A 20,117-nucleotide genomic window follows, 5' to 3' on the forward strand; every position below is an offset into this window, starting at 1 on the left:
ATAGTGCCCGCTGCAGCCGTCGGTGCAAACCTTTATTCTGCAACTCACACTGGGAACTTCCTCTTTCTCATAGGCTCATTTGCTCTCATATGAGCAAAAAAGAATAACTTCCGCTTCTCTCTTGCAGAAAATAGACATCGGGAGTGACGCCAAAACAACAAACTCTGCGAATGATTTCATCCAGTTGTTTTTGGCATCTGGCTCAAGTAAGCTACATCTGTAGCTGTGTGCGATCTTCCTCTTTTAGCTTGGCCTGGGACATTGTCCGTACATGTCCTTACATGCACAGAAAAGCAGTGGCGCTGCGTATGAACGTGGTGCGGTGTGCAGACTTCGGGGTGGATTGCTTGTTATTTAAAGAGGGGGCTTGGAGAAAAAGAAGCCATCTGTGTGTTTTAATAGTGCGTTCAAACCCCAGAATGGCTCGTGGTGGGTTGCAATTGAATACATTTATGGTTAAGGAGCACTGGGATTTTAAGAGAAGTGCTGGGATCTTAGGCCATGGGTTTACAGTGAGTACAGTGGTTGTTTTTTTTGTGGAGGATATTGAATGTGTTTGATTCCGGTGGGGGAGTGGGGACTCACTCCAGCACACACATCAGTCTGGGCTTGAATCTGTCTGCGCGCTGACCTCTGATCAAACACCTGGTGACCGAAGTGAAAAAAGGACTTCTAACTTTAAGGCTTGTGCTGCAGAAGGTCTTAGTAAACATCAGTGTCCAGTCGGGCCCCGGCGGACTAATGCTCTGCCATGAAAGCTGTTTTTGTTGCGGTGCATCAATAGCATTTTCCACTTGTCATTTTCTCTTGAATGAGACTTTAACTTCAGCTCTGCTCCCAGACCTTTTTAAACGCACAAACAGCGGCTGTAGTCGGGACAGTCGGCCATTGATCCGCCAGGCCTTTTCACACCTTCTCAGATTCCCAGAAGCCTTTTCACTGATGTCTAACAGACCTGCTTATGTCTCAGAGGAGGGAATGAAAACACATTATTTCACAGCTGAAACGCTCTCGTTGAGAGAATATCAAGTTGAATGGAATCTCACTTCAATCGCACCGCAGCAGAACGTTTTCCAGATTTTAAAATGTCAAGATTTCTGCCGGTACCCTCAAGTTTCCATTAGTTAAACCGTTTGAAGATTTAAGATTGCTGTATTTCAGTGGTAACGTGCTGTTGTTGTGTCTTCCAGGATCCTCAAGGCCTCCAGCGTTCCCCAGTTTGCCCAGCAGAACCAGAAGTGCCACCAGCTGTCCCTCCACAGCTAACAGAGACTCTGGCAGCGACATAGACAGCCTCCTGAACGCAGAGCCAGGGTATGACAGCGTCTTCACAAAGGTCAGACTCGCCGTTTTTCTGTTTGTATCTGGGGGGTTCTGTAGGAAAGCTTCACCTCCAGGACGGACAAACTGGACCCACGACGGGAGGTTTATCCACTTATTGAAAATCAACGTTGTTTGTTGTGACCAATGCAATGAAATTATAACAATGTTCGTTGAGTGGTTGGTCAACTCCCCGTTTCAGGTGGGAATTCTTGGGGTGCAGTAATCGGCTAGAACAAAAGAAATCGACAAAAACATCAAATATATATATATAAAAAAACAAAAAAAACACCGCTCTTATTTGTGTTTCTGTGTGAGTCACAAAACCAACCCCGCAAAACAATCATAAATAAATGTTAAAAGGCGATGAACTTTGATCTAGCCGGCCCGTGAATACAGGGTTCAACAGCTTTTATTAAATCCTGCGCTGCCTGCGATCCCAACATGGAGTTCGCCCACACTGATCAGCCCCCGCTACTAGCCCTCTGGGGATTATATGTAGCTATTTTGTCAGTCTGCGCTCGGCTTTTCATCCATCAGCGCCCCGAGGCTGAGATGCCAAACATCTACTACGCATCTTTTTTTTTTTACAAGCCGCCAGCTCTACCCCGCTGCTGGGGAAGTGCAGGCCGTGGTCCCTGCTGTCACTCGGCTGCCGTTGAAAGTCTGTTTGAAGCCGGGCGGCCTTTTGGTTCACGTTGAAATACTGCACTTGTGTCTCTCCGTTTTTCTGAAACATGCTGATGGTAATGTGAACCGAAATGTCCCTTTTGTTGTAGACAACAATGGGGGGGGGGGGATCAGCGCAGAGAACATCGGCTGCCTGGTAATATGATGCTGAGGGTTAGGACCTCAGCAGCTTAATCTAGCTTCAGTAAGAGAGGATTAATGTTCTCACTGCACTCTGAAGGGAAATTCTCTTTCTTTTGCGAGACACAATGCCTGTTTCACAACCCCAATGAACTCTATCGATCCCGGTAACACGTCAGCTGAGCATCCGCCGCGTCCACGTGCCCTTCAGCAACACAGCGTATATCTTTTCCATGTGCTCACTAATCGTAAGGATAGGAGCTTCATCTACCAGCCTAAAGCACGAAATAAAGTTTAAAACCCAGCTGAATCTTTTTTTAAACTCTAGAGCTGTGAGTCACGTGACTCACAAATATACGCTGCAGTCACATGCCCCTGAATGTACACACAGTCTCACACACACACACACACACACACACACACACACGTCCTCTCGCTCCCACAGGAAGTCGTGTCCCCAGCATGAAGCGGATCTTTCATTCCCAGCTCTCCAACAGAAGCGGCTCTATGCTCGACTCGCCCGCTGCAGCTGGCAGCACAATAGGCCCAGTTAAAGCTCACACCTACAAATTAGCTCTTAAACAGACCACCCCATACCTGTGTGTGTGTGTGTGTGTGTGTGTGTGTGTGTGTGTGTGTGTGCGTGTGCGCGTGCGCGTGTGTGTGCATGTGTGTGTGCTTTCACGCAGGAGCTCTTTCCCATCAGACCCAGGGCGAAGAGTATTTACCATCTGTTTTCACGCCATTTTTTATGGCTTATATTACAGTCACATAGTTAATTGTCTTAATTAAGAAGAAAAATAATGAAATAAATGTATATATATCTATATACATATTCTCCCTGTGGAAGGTATGTTTTCACACGGTTGCCGTCATTTATTGGCGTTTGTTTTAATGTCAGTGTTGCTGTAAAGTGGCTCTGGCTCATTATCCCTAAGCTTTGCCATTTGGGCCTCATTATACTCCATTCCTGTGGAGTAACTAGCTCTCCAGCATGTTCTCAGTGTATCACATGCTTCAGTGAAGAAATGCTGATAGATATACAAAGTGATCTGCTAATTTCAATAATTTGTAGGACTTCTGTTCTATCCTGCTGTGTTTTATGCTGCTCTATTCTGTTCCACAATCTGCTGTATTCAATTCAATTCAATTCAATTCTGTTCTGTTCTATTGTATTCTCTTCTATTCTACTCTATTCCATTCTGTTCAGATCTGTTCTATTCTGTTCTGTTGAACTGTATTCTATTTTGTTACATTTCATCCCTTTCTGTTCTGTTTCATCCTGTCCTATTTCTTTTAATTTAATTTCTATTCTATTCTTTTCACTTCTATTGTGTTCTATTCTCGTCAGTTCTGTGCATTCCATCCCATTTAATTCTGTCTTATTTGCTCGGTTCTGCTCTACTATTTTCTGTTCTGTTCTATTCTATGAATTCCATTATAAAGCATTCTATTCTGCTCGGTTCTGTCCACATTATGTTCTTCATCTATGCGGCTGGTATCATAGTGAAATCAGCTCATGTATTTCATTTTGTTCCCTAGTTACTGTAGCTAGATGACAAAGAAGGGTTGAGGGTTCCACTTCCTGTGTGGCTCTGAGCGCTGTAGTGCTCTTAAATGTGGAAGTGAAGTGAAAGCAGCTACTTTTATACACGTCCGGTTCCTGAAATGATAAATCAACATTTCATTTAGTTCGCTAATTTTTTACTTTGATGAATTCATTGTTGTGGCTCAGGTGGTGCTTCTTTTACTTTGGCGGTTCCACATGAGCACATGTTGCCGGGCAAATAAGCGTTTCAATGATAATGATATGTATATTGATATTTGTTGACCGCCTGCAGAACGATGAACCAGTGACCGGAGGAGACAGCGCCAGCGAGGTCTCCGTCTCCTGTTCCTCCACAGACGACGCCGCCAGCGTCGGCCCGTCCAGCTCCAGTCCCGAGGGCAGCCAGGGCCTGGAATGCAGCTGGAGCCCAGAGGAGGCTGGGGCTCCGATCGCTGCAGGACCGGACAGTGGTGGTGGTGGTGGTGTTGGAGGAGCTGGGGAAGCTGAAGAAGAAGCCAAAGACAGAGTGACGGAGGTGCCGCGGCGCTCCAGTATCCTCCGGAACAGCATCCGCTCCCTATCGCCCCTTCGCCGCCACAGCTGGGGTCCCGGAAAGAACAACGGAGGAGACGCAGACATGAACCAGAGGAGGTGAGACGGGGGAAAGGGGGCCCGATTCTATTTGATTCTTCAACAGGAGTTGAACTGATGGCGGGACAGGAATGTTACTCCCTTGTCATCGAACACGTGTCTGCCGGTGTTAGCCTGCTGTTCACCAGTAGATGTCAGTAGACCTGATGTGTGCTCATGTCAGTGTCATTAGAGCTGGTCGGTGTGTCACTCCCTCTGTGCCATGTTGAGTGTTTCCTCCTCCTGCTGCAAGCAGCTGTGTTGCCAGTCGTCTGGCGTTGTACGCACGCAAGATGCATACACACCAAGACTCAGAGACGCACACACACTCGCAGCAACACGTGCAGACGTAAACCGTTGACACGTACGACTTCACACTGGAAGAACACTTATGGAGAACTCATTAACATCGGGACCTTTCTGTCTTCGGTGCTAGAGCGGCAGCCTGTCGTGGGCTGTCTACAGGCAGAGTAGTCCCATGCTATAAAAGGCCTGTGTCGCAATGTTGGAGTGAAAACAGCAAGAACAACTGCTTTAGAATTTCATCAGTTGCTATTTTTACAATACCCAGGCTGGGCACAAGCGTTCTGTCTTCTGTCTTTACAGTGTAACTAATGACGGAAAGAATGATATTTTTTGGACCGCAGGTGCCCTTCATAGATAACCACGGGCTACCTGGAGCCCATGAGACGCATGTTAAGTGTTAGAGAAAGGCTCTTACTGCTGCTCAACGTGCATGCTGCATTCATTTCTGTGACTCTAAAGATATCTTGTCTAAGTGAGAGAAAAAATACTGCAGTACCTTTGGTTAAAGTAACACATGTTAGAACCGCTTCCTGCTTGATTTCCCCACGTCTACTGTTTTAGTCACATTTTAAAGGAGTAGCTTGACATTTTAGAAATACTTGCTGATGGCGTCTGTATGATAAATATTAAGCGGCACGAGTGAAAGCACAGGGAAACAGCTATCTGGGGTGTGTAAAGATAAGAAAAGCTACCCACCAGCACCTCAGAAGATCACAAGACAATGTGTTATACCTTGTTTCTCGTGAAGTTGTACAAAACGTGTAAAAATGACAATTTTTTATTTCAATTTTTTTTACTGAGGTCTTTTATAGGGATCTTGGCCACTTGCTCCCGGCCAAGGACTAGTTTGGCACATAACCCCCCCCCCCCCCCCCCCCCCCCCCCCCGTAAAACAGCTATGTGTCAGTTCTAAACTTTATTTCTTTTTATGAGCGACCTTTAGATGTGCTGGTGGGTAGATTTCTTAGCTTAAGGACAGAGCCGGGCTCGCTGTTTCCCCTTTGTGTTTCCAGTTTTTGTGCTAAGTTAAGCTAACCCTCTCCTGGTCATATTTCATGGACAGATGTTATTAGTATTCCTTTAAGGTCATTCATTCTGAAGAAATGCTATCACTCCTCCAACACGGTGGCCTGTGCCTCAGACCTTCATACACACACAATAGCACCCGTAGATATCCAACCTGCTAAAAAGATGACGGTTCCGTCAGCAAGTAGTTCATTCATCCATTCATTATGTTCTATGTGACCTGCCATCCCGCCATCTCACCCATCATGCACCACTCCCCCGTCTCTCTTTCTCATCCATCACCTCCAGCTCCGTCCGTAGCCCTGGTGAGAGGAAGCCGACCTTTCACAGGAGGAGGTACTAATACATCCCATTCATCAGCTCATGTGATGTTAAGATTGACTTGTTGCTTGGTGACATGCATTGTGACAAATTCATGTAGGATCGCCCCCCCACTTTTTGTTTTAATGTGTGCATGCTGAACCACTGCTGCATTGTGCTCCATCGCCGCAGGCAACCGAGCTGAAAAATGTTGCTTTCTTTTCACCCGTCGGAATGTGCAAGAAATGCTGTAGCGAATAGGAGGCTGAGACAGACTGCTGTTTTGTTTTGCAGCGGTAGTAACAAGCAGCTACACAGACAGAGGGGGGGGGGGGGGTTTAGGTCTGGAGGCTCAGAGGACTCTACTGGGGAGGGATGGAGAAGTTCCTGTAGGGCATTCTTTTAAAGTGTAAGTGTGCCACAGCAGTTAAAAAAGAGCTGTACTTGCAGAAGTGATCTAGAAGCTGGAAGAATGGCTTTGTTGCCTTTCAGGCAGCGGGAGTCAGATGTGAAGAGTCGCACGTCGTTCACCATCAAGTGATCTTTTGTGATCCTGAGTGTAGACAAAGCCTCATCCTGGACTTACCATGAAGGCTGTAGAGCCGTCTTCAGTTCAGTTCGGGTTTGACGATAGCGGCCACAAGTGTAATGCAGGCCGTTGGGGCCTAAACTACATGTGACCTTCAGGTTTCTGTGGAGCTTTTTTCCCCCTTCCTGTCTATATTCAGGAGGGTGGTCTCTCAATTTGAGAGCATGACTCATTGATTTCACGTTCAGATTATGTAACGCTTCCCCTTAAAAACCCCTGAAACGTCTGCACTTAGATTCCTCCTCTGCTCGTGGATTTTTCGTGCTATAACCCCGACACAATTCCACAACCAATAGAATGCCGGGGGAAGTTTCGACCAATGAAATTATGAAAAATGTAAATGCTCTCAAATTGAAAGACATCGCTCTTGAATAATGATGGGAGAAAAAGCTCGATGGGTTTCAGGAGTTTCTGGCATGACTTGAGTAAAGTCCTGGAGAAGTTCGAGACCAGTATGACTATTATTGTATAAACGGCATTGATCTTTTCACTGTAATCTATACCAGTGGTTCTATAATGAGCCAATGGGAGGGAGTAGAGCAGTAGATGGACATTAAGGCCACTAAGTAATTCCTGTAATATTATTGTCAGTGCTCTGTGGTGGAGAGACAGTTTCTAAATGGCCTAAAACATTCTCTAATCGCTGCATTTATTTGTTGCAAAGTCTTGTATATATGCAGATACAGCTATATCTTTGATTAGTCGATGATAGCCAATAATGTCAGCCCGTCTCCTCTGTATCTGTAAGGCTGTACTTTAGACATGGCTCCTGTGGTCAGAGACCACTGCTTTAGCCGTCGGTCCACATCTTCCTCATGGGAGGAAGCGGTGGCTGCCACTGCAGTGCTTCAGTAGCGTTAATAGTAACTGCTGTTGCAGTTCTGGGAAACGGCTTAGGTTCAAGTTTATTTCCTGTCTGCTAAAGATGTTACCATAACACTGCTGCAGGAAATTAACTTGATTCCTTTAACAATGTTTATGCTTGCCAATGTGAAGTCAGTAGATCACTTCGGTCCCAGAACATTATCTGCCATACTTGCTTCCCATCCCTCCTCTTAATCATCCTAACTAACCCCTCACACCTCACACCTCACACCTCACTCTCACACCTCAGCCGCTGCCCTCCTGATGCCCCCCACAGCCACGGCGTGGACGTAGTTAGTTCCCTCAGGTACAGTGTGTTGGTGTGCCTTCTTTGAATAGGCTGTATTTACTTGCTGCTCTATTTGCATTTGCCATGTTTGTGGGCGTGTGCGCCTGCGTGCATGTGGTTCTGTGGGTGTTTGAACGCCCCGCCCAGTCAGTACCTTCCTACAGCGGAGAGCCGCAACAGCTGCTGCTGTTCTTCATGTTCCAGTACCGAGGACCTTGCGGCTCCTTAGGTTAGTGTGTGATGATACTGGCGGGATGCGGGCCTTAATATGCAGTATAATGTAGTCATTTACATTCACAGCCCTGAAGATTAGGTGAGTGCCGCTCTACGCTGATCACGGATAATCACCGAGTCGTGATTCTTTTGGTCCAGTTTAGGTTAGAGATGTCTGAATGTGTTGGACTGATGATTTGCTGGATAATGGAGTGCCTCACAGACCCAAGAGCCGGAGATAAGAGAGATTTACCGCTGGAGCCTTAACCATCACAGAGTCGGTCCTGAAGCGGATAGAGCCGCGTACAGTCACATATAGCTCAACCTGAAATGTAGCTGTAGTTTTCCTCTCCATAATCATTGGATTGGATTTTTTTTCAAGGCCTCTTATTTCCAGTCGTGGATCGATGTAATTGGGTTTGTAAATCCCAGCTGCAGAGCTCTCTATGCCGACACCGATGTCGGGAGACATTTTCCCGCCGCTCCGGCTGTAACTCTGCTCCGGAGCCCGGTGATAACTCAGCGGGCTAAACACTGTGCAGGACCGGCTCTGCGTGTGTCTGTCAACAGGTGCATGTGTGCACGTCCGTGTGTGTTTGTTGCGGCAGTAGCTGAGTGTAACCAGAAAAGCGAGACTAGCGAGATGTGCGCGTGTACGGTACACCTCACCTCTGCTTTCTCTTTTGTCCATACAGCTACAGCCTGGAGGGGCTCAGCGGGGCCCAGGAAGAGCCGAGGAGCCCCGCCGCTCAGGGGCCCCGAATCCTGGAGCCTTCAAGGATGCCCCGGCATGACAGAGACGACAGGGGCTCCCTGGTGTCTCTGACAGAGGAGCGGGAGGAGCTGGGGCAGCATGGGAGACTGCATGACCTGGTCAGCTAACACACACACACACACACACACACACACACACACACACACACACACACACACACACTTCATCACAGTTGTCCTTTAGATGTCATATCTTCATACTGTCACGCAGTCGGCCCCAAAGGGATCCTCAAAAACATCCTCAGCCTACTACACATGAGAGGAAAATGGATTTGCAGAAAGCTTGCACATAAACAGTCTAGGAAACTTTGTCAGTTTGGGGATTAGCAATAATTAATGAACATTGCTTTCCTCAGGGGCCGTCTCCTCGCTCTCATTGCTGAATTTAAAACAAATTGTGAACACAACTTCGCAAACCATTTGTGTAGTTCCCCCTTTTAGCTTATCGTTCCTGTTTCCAGTTCAGTGACTGGTAATGTTTTGTTCCACGTTATCCCTGCCTGGTTTAGTGTCCTTTATTATTATTTCATTTTTTAGATGCACTGTGTTTCACTCAAGCTTGTGTCTCTCGCCCCAGAAATCGAGGCGGTATCGGCCTCTGCGAAACAGCTGTCCTCCCATGACCCTGCCCCTCACCAAGTCTGTATCCATGCTCGCCATCAGCCAGAGAGACATTGATGGTGAGTGACAAGTCGTGAGGCTGCTTCTCTGTTTCTTACCCTCAGCGATCACATCACGATTACACATCCAGATTACGGCCAGTACTTGTTCCATTGGACATCTCCGACCTCTTCGTCGGGAAATCCTCTTGCCATTATACTGCATTAACACCCACAAATGAGTCAATATAGTGGTGAATATCTAAGAGTCTGGATTTCAGAGTGAACCTCATATGCTTGTATTTCTAAGTGCAGAAGGAGCACAGCTTTTTTTATGGTGAAATGTAATGAAAAAATAACACAAAATGTAGATTTCATCATGTTTTCATTCTTGAATCGATGACGGAGAAAAAGCTCAATGTGTAGATGGAAATTATCAAGGTAGGCGAGGAGAGGAAGTTTAAGAGTTTGCTGGATAAACACAATTAAAAGGTAGCTAAACACAGAGCCATTGTCTCACTTATTTAAACGCCCGACACACCCATGGTCCCGCCTACGCAGCCTTTGTTGCACCTGTTAGGGTGGGAGAGGTTACACCTTCATCATTCTTATTGGTTCAGCAAGGTTGGTGATGCAGCTGTAGCACAGCTTCTCCCACCTTCAAACGGAGCCGAGGTCTAATTACTCAGACTAAGTGGAAGCACCTCTCTGGGTACATCCCACAAGTCTCTTATTTGTCATTTCCTCGATCCTCGCTTGAACCGGAAGTTGTTCTGCTCCGCCATATTGACGGCCGTCCCAAAGCTCTTATTTAGCTCTGAGGAGCGAGGAGTGAGGAGAGAGGAGGGATCTCTGAGGAGCCATGAGCGAGGACCCACGAGAACAGGCTTCCAGGAAGTGTTTTAACGGCTGACACGCCCCCTCTTTGTTCATCTGTGATGTGATTGGACGCTGTAGCCGATCGGACTGATCAGATTTTCTTCAACATGTAAACAGTGAAGACGGATCAGATTAAACTCAAGCTTTATCTTTGATATGTTTTCTGATTCATTGTCTGGTTTAAATAGATGTTCATTGTGGACTGAACAACAAAAGGACCACAAACAACTTTGTTCATTTGTTAGAAAGATTTGTCTTTTCATGATCTGATATTTCCCTCAATAACTTTTATTATGGAAACAATTAAAGTCAGAGAGAGCTGGAGAGACAAAACACTTTATAGTAATATATATATATATATATATATATATATATATATATATATATATATATATATATATATATATATATATAATATTATATATATATATATATATAATATATATATATATATATATATATATATATATATATATAATAATAATAATAATAATAATATTAATATATATATTAATAATAATATAATATTATATATATATATATATATATATATATATATATATATATATATATATATAATATTATATATATATATATATATATATATAGAGCTGGAGAGACAAAACACTTTTTACATCATTTATCATCATTTCATTCAGTCGCCGTCATCAGAAACAGACGTCGCTTCATGTGACGCTTCAGATGAAAGGACGTCTCATGTCTCTTAAAACATATTTCCTCGTTTCCTCTCTCCTCGCATGGTTTCCTCCATGCATCCCTGGTGGGAGGGACTAAGACGCAAGGAAAGGAGCCAAGTGAGGAAAACGGGGATGCAATTAAGAGACTTGGGATGTACCCTGTGAGCGCTGCAGGATGACGTATTTTTGTTGGTCAACTCAAAAGCTGGCACCGCACTGGTTCCCTCGACAAAAAAAAGAAGGGATTTTTGCATTGGATTTTGGATTATTGCAGAAGATAATCTCTGTTGTAGAGTTTATGACACTAACAATATTTTGTTCAGCAAGATAATCTCCACAAATGAACACCACCTTTATGATTTTTGAAACGCAAATGCAGTCTCCAGCAGTAGAAACGTTACGCTATATACAAACCACACCACTGTCGCGTAACGTCTCGTCACCACCGCTGAGCTAGCTGTTGACGTTTTGTAGTCTCATTCCGCCACTTGTTAGCAATCGTCCTTTTTAAGACACGCAAGAGCTTCAAAGTTCTAAAAGCGTATTTTATGTCATAGAATACAACGTTCAATTCTGTTTTTCTGTGTTAACACAGACCTTATTTCTGGCAGCTAACCAAAAAAACCCTCTGACTTAAAGACGAGGGAACATGACGTGCAAAGATGCTGACTCATTATCTTGACATTACTACCTCCTCTCTGTTATTATGGAGTTTTAATTCATAACACTTTAATAAGTTGCTGCTATGGTTCTTTCCTTCCTGCCCTCCCCCCCAGCAGTGGGACACCTGAGACGTAAGAGGCGAATCTCCTTCTCTTTCAGCCTTTCCCCCATCCTCACCAAATCTAAGTCTCAGTATCTTTATGCGGACTCCTCATCTAGCGATGATGAGGATAACTTGAGTAAGTAATGCGCTGTGAACTGCAGTAGAAAGTAGCTGTGATGTCAGAAACAGTAGTAGTTGCTGTCAGAGCCCTGGATCTCCCTCAAAGGACTCTAACCCAGAGTCAAGAGTGTTTTGATCAACAATCTTTGACCCGAAGTACGCTGAGACCTCTTTGTCCCCTCTCGCCTTCTGAAAGCATTCAACAAGGTCACACTAAAAAAATAATTTATAATATTTAGTTACAAAATGCACTTAACCCTCAGCCCCAAAGGGCCCCAAAGTTCATCTGCAACAAACTTTATTGGAGGAACCTACTACTTCCTGTTGACATTCGACCGTTTGCAGTGTGAATATGCAATTAGAATAAAAATAATAATACCAGTTGACGACATTGAATAACACCTGGGCTGCTCCTGTCTCCTCCTCGGCCCAGGATTTAGCTGACCTTTACTGAGATTAGTCCTCGTTTTGTCTCTTTGCAAAGAACGAAACGCAATCACCAGAGAAAGAGGACAAGTGGTAATCACAAACACTGCAGGTGAAGTGCCCTCCGGATAAATGTGTGCCTGTCAACTTTAGTTAAAAGACACCGAGCCTTCCCTTTTTCTTATCTGTGAGCTTTTTCCATTAGTGTTCTCTGTCTCCTTCAGGACACAACTTTGCCCTCATTATCCTGCTTTAGGTTTGACTTTTCTGATGCAGAGTGAGCAAACAGTGCTTTGCATACTTGCATGCTCTTCAGAATATTGTGGGAGAAATGATTGTCAGGAAGGAAGCAGAGTTGGTCCCCTAGAAGAGACGCACGCCTACGTTTAACTCGTAGCAGATAAGTAGAGACTCTGTGGTGATTATTTAGCAAAGACTGTGTGTGCGGAATATGCTGTAATTGCATTTAAAAAAAAAAAAAGATTTTTTTTGTGCGTCCGGGCCAATGATAGCTGTGGTTCAGTTGATTTCTGTGATGATGTGTCAGTAATTATATGTGCTATCAGGTGAGAAATCACTCCGGAAATCCAAGTTTGACAGATAGAGGAGCTAGCTGCAGCGTCATAAGACACAGACAAAACTCAATTTGGTCAGATATTGGGGACATCATTTCTTGCAGGAAAAGAAAAAAGACTTTGTGTTTTGAGAGTTCAGGTTTAATGGCCCTGGATCAAACAGCAGCACTTCAGCTTTAGCTCCTGGCCTCAGCGCTGGCTCCCTTCATCCGAGTTCATTTGTTTTCTGGCTTTCTCCACAGCTTCCAACGGAGTAGCTTACATTTTAAATACCTTGCTCAAAGGTAGCTGCTGAAGGACAGGGGAGGCGTGGATTATTCCATAAATCTCTGCTCAATCCTTGCATCCAGGACTGGAACTAACAACCCTTTGGCGTGGTGTGAGCAGCGGGTTAACAGGGCAGCCTCAGTGCTCTGTGTGTGTGTGTGTGTGGGTGTGTGTGTGTGTGTGTGTGCGCGTGTGTGGGTGTGCACAGGATGCTTTCAGGAACAGTAATGAGTTGTGGGTCACCCGCGTTTTGTCAACACTTAGAGCCCAATACACAATCACTGTAGTCGCGTGTTTCAAACAGAACAGAAGAAGATAATAGACGCTCCGGCTTGTCTCTGGTCGAGCCAGGCTGAGAGAATAACAACATATCGGTAGACATATTGGTTTGGGAGCCATACCGTGAGGTCAGAGAGTTTATAGTTTATTCACCGGTGGTTAGCGCGGTCAACCCCTCAACAGAGATTTACACCGTCTGAAATAGAGCGAGGAAAGAGAATTTCCACCTGAGACGAATCCAGCAAATTAAAATAAAAAAACCTCCCGATTCTTCGTCCTGCCACTGACTTCCTCTCTGTTTTTTCTTCTAGGTATGAGGTCGTTTTCCAGCGCCTCTGGGTCACTGGCGTACAGGTCAGTCCAACTCTGCACATACACATTACCAGAAAATAGTTCCTAAGGCTTTTACAGCTTTGCAGTGCTTTGAAGAACCATGTTTGGAATGTGTTAACAGGTAAGCCTTGTGAATGCAGCTCTTTGAGGATAAAATGTGTGTGTGTGTGTGTGTGTGTGTGTGTGTGTGTGTGTGTGTGTGTGTGTGTGTGTGTGTGTGTGTGTGTGTGTGTGTGTGTGTGTGTGTGTGTGTGTGTGTGTGTGTGTGTGAGACAGTATATCAGAGGAGGAGCCGGGCCCTCTGCGGAGCGACACCGATGGAAAGAGCGTGACGAAAGTCAGCCGGACTTTCAGCTACCTCAAGAACAAGATGTACAAAAAGACCAGGGTGAGGGAACATGGGTATTTAACTCCACTGTTTCGCCTTCGTTTCCTCATTCAGCCTCCCTTCACAGGCTTCTCCTCCTTCTTTAAACGTGCATTCCTTCAAGCGAGGATGACTGAGCAGCACGCTGCTTATCAGCCTCACACCGCTCACCGTTTATACGTTTGCACACGCTCACAGTGGGAGCTGTGCATCTCCTTCTGCTGCCCTGTGAACAGCTCCAGTCCAACAGTTTGTGTCTGTGTCTTGCTTCAGGGCAAGTCGGTGTCTCTTTTCAGATGTCCCCCAGAACATTTTGTATTTTAGCCCTCAACATTTCCTTTGTCCCAGAAGTGAATCTCTGGTGTAAAAGATGTGGTCAAAGTCGTCTCTTTTTTTCCTGCACTGGGCAAGTTATTTAACGGCCAAAGATCTTTTTCCAGTGACAACATTTCTTATTTAATTTTGAGCAATGAATATCCTGATATAAATAGACAGAACACCTCCTCCTCTGTACATGACTTGGAAGTCATAGTCCCGCAACTTAGAGATCATGAAACTCAAAATCAAAGCATAGTGACATACTGTGACATACTGTATTTTGACATCCACTAATCCAGTTAGCAAATAGAATAGTCAATATTTAAAATTACCGTGATGAATAGTACTATTTGGGGAAAAAAACAACTATTTAAAGTAACTTCAGCTTTTGTTTGCAGTCTGTCATTGTGCAGGCCTTGCAGAGAGACACAGAGGGGTGAACAGGAAGTAAAACAGGAAGACGGGGTTGGCTGCGGTTGTATAATTTCATCTCTAACCTCAGTCACCGCTTTGCTTTTAAAGGGACAGGACTCTGAAGGAGATCATCACCAGAGCCTGTCAAAGGTCCAAATCATTGGCCGTGGTTTTTGGAGACTCCAAGACTATTAGCGAAGCTTCGATGCTCAAATTGGCACCCGGCCATTGGATTGCGTTCGTGAAATGCTGTATGGTTAATGTCTGTGACAACCGAAAAACTGCAACCTCAGCACCACATTAAAACTTCAAATGTCGTCATTTATTTCTACTGGATGAGGCTTTTTAAGTTAGAGATTCAAAATGAAATAAATTACCATTCTAAAAATATCTGAATGTCCAAATTATTTAGGCTAGGGTTACAATCAGTTCCTGTACAACAACCAAAGTCTAAATGTTCTGCAAGGGGGATGTAGTCAGTGTTATGACACAGCGTCTGTACCAGCTGTAAGGTTCGTTGCAGAAATAGCACCTCCTGTAGCGAGCCGGTCACTTCCTCATCGCAGCTTTCCCCGATGAAGCCTCAGTGCTGCCAGTAGCTTCAGCCGCAGACAGTGATGTTATGCAGGAGATTCACGGGGAGCCATGGCTTCTCAAGGAGATGGAAAGGTTGGCTGGAGGTAGGCTAAGAGAGCTCTGTTCTGCTCTTTATTTTCCCTCCCAGTCAAAACTGTAGTGGAAGAGGCTGTCACAGTATCATGTGAAGAGAAGTGCCCGGTGCTCCCTTCTGGGGCTGATGTCTTTTTCCAGTGAAGTCATTGCCTTCACTCGCACGTCTTTTTGTTTGAATCTGTGGTTTAGAAGTGATCCCTTCTCAGCTGTGTCTTTCCAATAAGTTGAACTGTCTTTGCTTAGTTTTTTGTTTTTTTAAAGATATCATCAGGTGTCATACCTTTAAAAAAAAAAAAAAAAAAAGAGATTCTTAGAAAAGTCACTGTGGTGCGTAATGTTCTTCAGAAGTCTGTCGATGTGTTTCACTGCGGTTAGACAGCTGTTGCAGGAAGTGACAATGGACGCAGTGTTGTAATAAAACATGCAGGCGTGTGTGTTCCAGTCAGCCGTACTCCGTCTTGAAGCGGCTGAAACCCCCCCCCCCCCCCTCGAGCTCCAGTGTGTCGGAGCTTTGTGGTCCCGTCGAACCGAGAGGCCCAGGGCCCGGCCATTAAAACGAGCTGGAAACTCCACTTTTTTTCCCCCCCATTTCCTCTGGGTTTGGGTGGAGGCTCTGTGATGCAAGTCCAAGAGAATAAGAGCTCTGTTCTTCTCGCCGTCGCTTTGTGGGGATTGTGATTCAGCTCAGGCTACGGAGATGACCAAAAGCTGAGGATGACCTGGTCCATTAGCGCGAAAGGCAGCAGAGAGACCGCCCTGTTCTGGAAAGGTCAAAGGTTTGATTCCCAGACAGCGTGTCTCCGTCAGCAGTCACGCATCTCGCAGAACTTCAGCACACTAAAGTCCTCCCTGCTGGTTTGAATAAGAGCTTCACAGTAGCTGAGTAAACAACACAATATGGAATGTTATTATATTAAACACATCTGTAGTTGGTAACTGTTTATCACAGTCGCTGTGTTCTGCCTAGCATCATCTCCCGTATTATAAACCCCTCCCAGTAATCCTTCTGAAAAATACATCAAATTATGGGTTTTAACATAAGACTCCCTGAAACAAAGACTCACTGCGTTTAAAATAGTCTCCTAATGAGACAATTTGTCGTCAGCATAAATAATGCCTCACTTAATATGCAACGCCCCCCTGCTGTGTAGTACATCAGGGTAATAATGTTGCTCTGCTGGATTCAGATTGGAATTAAACACGAGCAACTGTCCAAACGTGAGACGTTGTGTCGGCGTCGTTTGTCACTCTACAGGTAACTCGGCACAGTCTCCGTTGTTCTAAACATCTAATGGGCTGCAATGAAAGGTAAAGCGATTAGCGTCCTCTCCTGGTGCGCTTGTCTTCTAAACCGTGATGCTTCCATCTGTGCAGGAAAAAGACCGCGATAAAAAGGAGAAGGACAAGGAGGCCAAGGAGAAGGACAAGAAGGCGATCAACGGTCATCTGTTCACAGCGGTCAGCCCGGGTCAGGCAGCCCAGTGCTCCCAGTGCTTCCAGTGCAATAAGGCCTTCAACGGCAAGGAGGCGTTCCAGTGCACGCGTGAGTCCCTTTGTCTGTGATTCTTTATTTCAAGTTTTCTCTCGTCCCAGTTTGTGTTCTTTCATCGTCTGCGACGGATCAGGACTCCTGCTGCTTTAAGTCTAATTAAAGCCTTATGATCCTTAATTAGAAGGATTTATCTGGTTGTAGATTCATTTTTGAATTTTGAAACATGGGAACTAAGCTCTCTGCACTGCTGAGAACACACAATGATCTGAATATACTGTAAGGAGGAAAGAAGAGCTCCTTGTGCAGCGCACCCTGCACATACATCATCGGGCCTGAATCACGCCAAGTGTCGGGTCACTCCAACCTACTGTAAGAGCTTAGTCAGCACTCGTGGATCACAGCATTCAGAGATACATCCACGTGTGTCATTGAAGAGTTTAAATGGGCAAAAACACTTTTAGGATGAACTTTATCGCTCCCCAAAAGAGAAACAGGTTAGCCAACATAAACCGAGACATACACAATACATTATCAAAGACACAATATACACAATAAGTCACCTACACCAGAGTTAACACCAGGCAGCGGTCGTTACATAGTGTCATTGCCACAATAGGAGGGTCAGTAAAAGCCATGTTTAGTCACTAAGTTAGACCAAAAACAAAATGTATGTGTCAATGTAAACTGTATGCAGATGATAACAGCATAAGTAACGGCCGCATACAACGAATGAAGTGTAAAGGACAGTGTATCAATATCGTCGATTAAAAAGCTGCTGCATCTGAAAACACAACAAAAGTGAAAGTCTAACCCGGCTGAGCCAGCTTCAGGATTTGTTTGAAGAAGTGAACCTCTCTAAAGGGCTACTTCTATTCTAATGTCCCCCAGTCTGGCCTTCACTACAGACAACAAAACCTTCTTTTCTTGCGTTGTTTTCCACTGAAGCAGCAGCAGCAGCAGCAGCAGCCCTAAAGAGGATGTAGTTTATTGCACAAGCCTTTTGGCGCAACCCTTAAGAACCAGAAAAAAGCCTAAAAAAGGAGAAACCCGCTCTGGCTGGATCACAGCGATCCCCTCAATGGTCACAATCTGCCTCAGATACTTCAGACTGGCAAAAACAGCTCTTGTTGTATTCAGTCGGTCTGGTCTGGATTGTTGCAGCCACAGACGGTTCTGAGGGTGTTTTCGGGAGGTTTTGTATTCGCAGATGTCTGGCTGGTGTCCATTCAACAGACAGTTATCCTTTGTCTGAGATTAGCTGGAAGTGGTTAAGACGTCCACAAAAAGCAGTAAAATACCCAATAAAAGCATTTAAGAGGAGAAACACACAGCGGGGATTTAAGCTGGTTTTACTGTGCGGGTCATAATTAGATATTTACCTCATTATCTATGTGATAATCTATGCGGATACTTTTAGACAAATGTCTTTTGCAGGAACACAAGTGTACTTGTACGTGTACTACACTTCTAAGGTGATAGGCGGAAGTAAACCTGAAAGTGTTGCTTACTTTCTTTTCTTGTTCAAATTTAGAAGACACGATGTCCCTATATTCTATTCTATTCTATTCTATTCTATTGGCTGCCCCTACATGCTTTGCCCCGCCCTTCAGACTGCCCGAGTCTGCCACTGCTCACACAGGATTATTTTCTCCCCCTGACTCCGAGTGTAAGTGCGTAAGTGACGTTGATGTAATCCTCGGAGCGGAACTGTTGTTGGCGAGTTAGCATGTCGAGGTCTGTCAGCGGGTTTGTCGGTTTGACCCTCATCCTACCAGCGGAGGCCCCAGATGAATACTTTCTGTCGCGTCTCACAGTCATGTCCCGACTTCAGTGTCAATCACTTTGATTCTTTTGATTTCATATCATTGGGTTTTGGGTCAATTTTATCAGTGCTTTTTAAATAGTAATTTGACATACCACATTTTGGGACCCCAGTCAAAGCAGCTACATTGCAGCCTATGCTGTTTTAATAGATACAATAACACACAGGATCAAAGGGGGGGTGGGAGCACGCTGTCGGCCATTTTGATGGAGACTGACACATTTCCTCAAGTGTTCAGTCTGTCTTCGTTTTCTACAACATGTAAATCAACTCTTACTTTGCTGAATTAACAATCATCTGTTTTATTTTTTTTTCTTCAGATGACATTAGCTACATAACTAATAATGTTGAAGAAGAAACCAGGGATGGTTGTTTCTGACAGTGGTTCGTTCAGTCGTTGTCCTCTGGTGTTCAACACGTTGGCAGCTTAAACCTCTGTGATCTGTTGGAAACACGCCTCTGTGAAAGTCAGTGGAAACTTGATGTGAAGCTAGATTTTGACACAACCAGAGGTGGTAGTTCCTCCCTCTGTTCTCGATCGATCTCTGTTTCGAAATGAGCTCGTAAGATATGGTTTCAAAGTATGGAATTTAAAAAAAGTCTGGTACTGGGGAATCAAAGTCTTTCATTGGCTCAACAGAGTTCTTATTTTAGCCATCTGAAATGATGACCTTTGTTTCTAAATGGTGATTTGGGAATGTTTATATAATTGAAATGTTCCCATGCAATGTTAATATGTGTGTGTGTGTGTGTGTGTGTGTGTGTGTGTGTGTGTGTGTGTCATTCCTCAGACGATCCCTCCCTCCTTCTTCTTTTCTGTTTTTTCTCTCCTTCGGCCACGAGCAGTATTACCCCTCGATTGCATCACATGCTCTGCTCCAGTCTGCCTTTCATTAGTGGGCTGGTGGAGTTTCCTGGCCGGCTATGAAAAACCAGTCAGGATTTCTAGCCTCCACCTTTTCCACTCACCCTCGACACCCCCACCACCGTCCTCACAGCACTCACTGAGCCTTCTGATGCTTTTTCTTTCCAGACTGTAATGCCTCCGTCCACAAGAGCTGCAGGGACAGCCTGCCTGTTTGTGCCAAGGTGAAGATGAAGGTAAAAGTTCCCCGAGAGCAACTCCACCACAGATTCCGTAGTATTCTGCTGTCCTGCAGCCAATATTGATTTGAACTCCTCGCTTATACTCCTGTTCTCTGTTTTTGTTTCTAACCAGTTGCCCAAACAGCAGTTTGCAGTACCAGATTCAAGCACTTTTCCTACAGTCACGATGAGGAACAAATGTGAGAAACCAAACTCTTTCATATCTTCATTTCCAGTTCTCATCTGCAGATTTGATCCCACAATTCATGAAAGACGTTTTAACATTACGTGTTGTTTTAGCGATCATTTGGAGATAGCTTAGCTAAACCAAGGT

At 44.9% G+C, this 20,117-nt stretch overlaps 1 protein-coding gene across 2 annotated transcripts in view; it reads left to right on the forward strand.

Moving 5' to 3' along the window:
• LOC137887704 (A-kinase anchor protein 13-like) overlaps positions 1-20,117 on the forward strand; it is an 88,454-nt gene that overhangs the window by 45,986 nt on the left and 22,351 nt on the right. For both annotated transcript variants that reach the window (XM_068730880.1, XM_068730879.1), the window contains 9 exons: positions 1,191-1,336; positions 3,972-4,330; positions 8,592-8,769; positions 9,248-9,350; positions 13,591-13,633; positions 13,889-14,000; positions 16,758-16,926; positions 19,731-19,798; positions 19,917-19,983. In XM_068730880.1, coding sequence (XP_068586981.1) covers positions 1,191-1,336; positions 3,972-4,330; positions 8,592-8,769; positions 9,248-9,350; positions 13,591-13,633; positions 13,889-14,000; positions 16,758-16,926; positions 19,731-19,798; positions 19,917-19,983 — 1,245 coding nt within the window. The remainder of the gene's footprint in view (positions 1-1,190; positions 1,337-3,971; positions 4,331-8,591; positions 8,770-9,247; positions 9,351-13,590; positions 13,634-13,888; positions 14,001-16,757; positions 16,927-19,730; positions 19,799-19,916; positions 19,984-20,117) is intronic.

The sequence above is a fragment of the Cebidichthys violaceus genome, unplaced genomic scaffold (genome assembly GCF_023349555.1).
Source record: "Cebidichthys violaceus isolate CVI_PGR_0920_01 unplaced genomic scaffold, fCebVio1.0.p SCAF_5, whole genome shotgun sequence".
NCBI lineage: Eukaryota > Metazoa > Chordata > Actinopteri > Perciformes > Stichaeidae > Cebidichthys > Cebidichthys violaceus.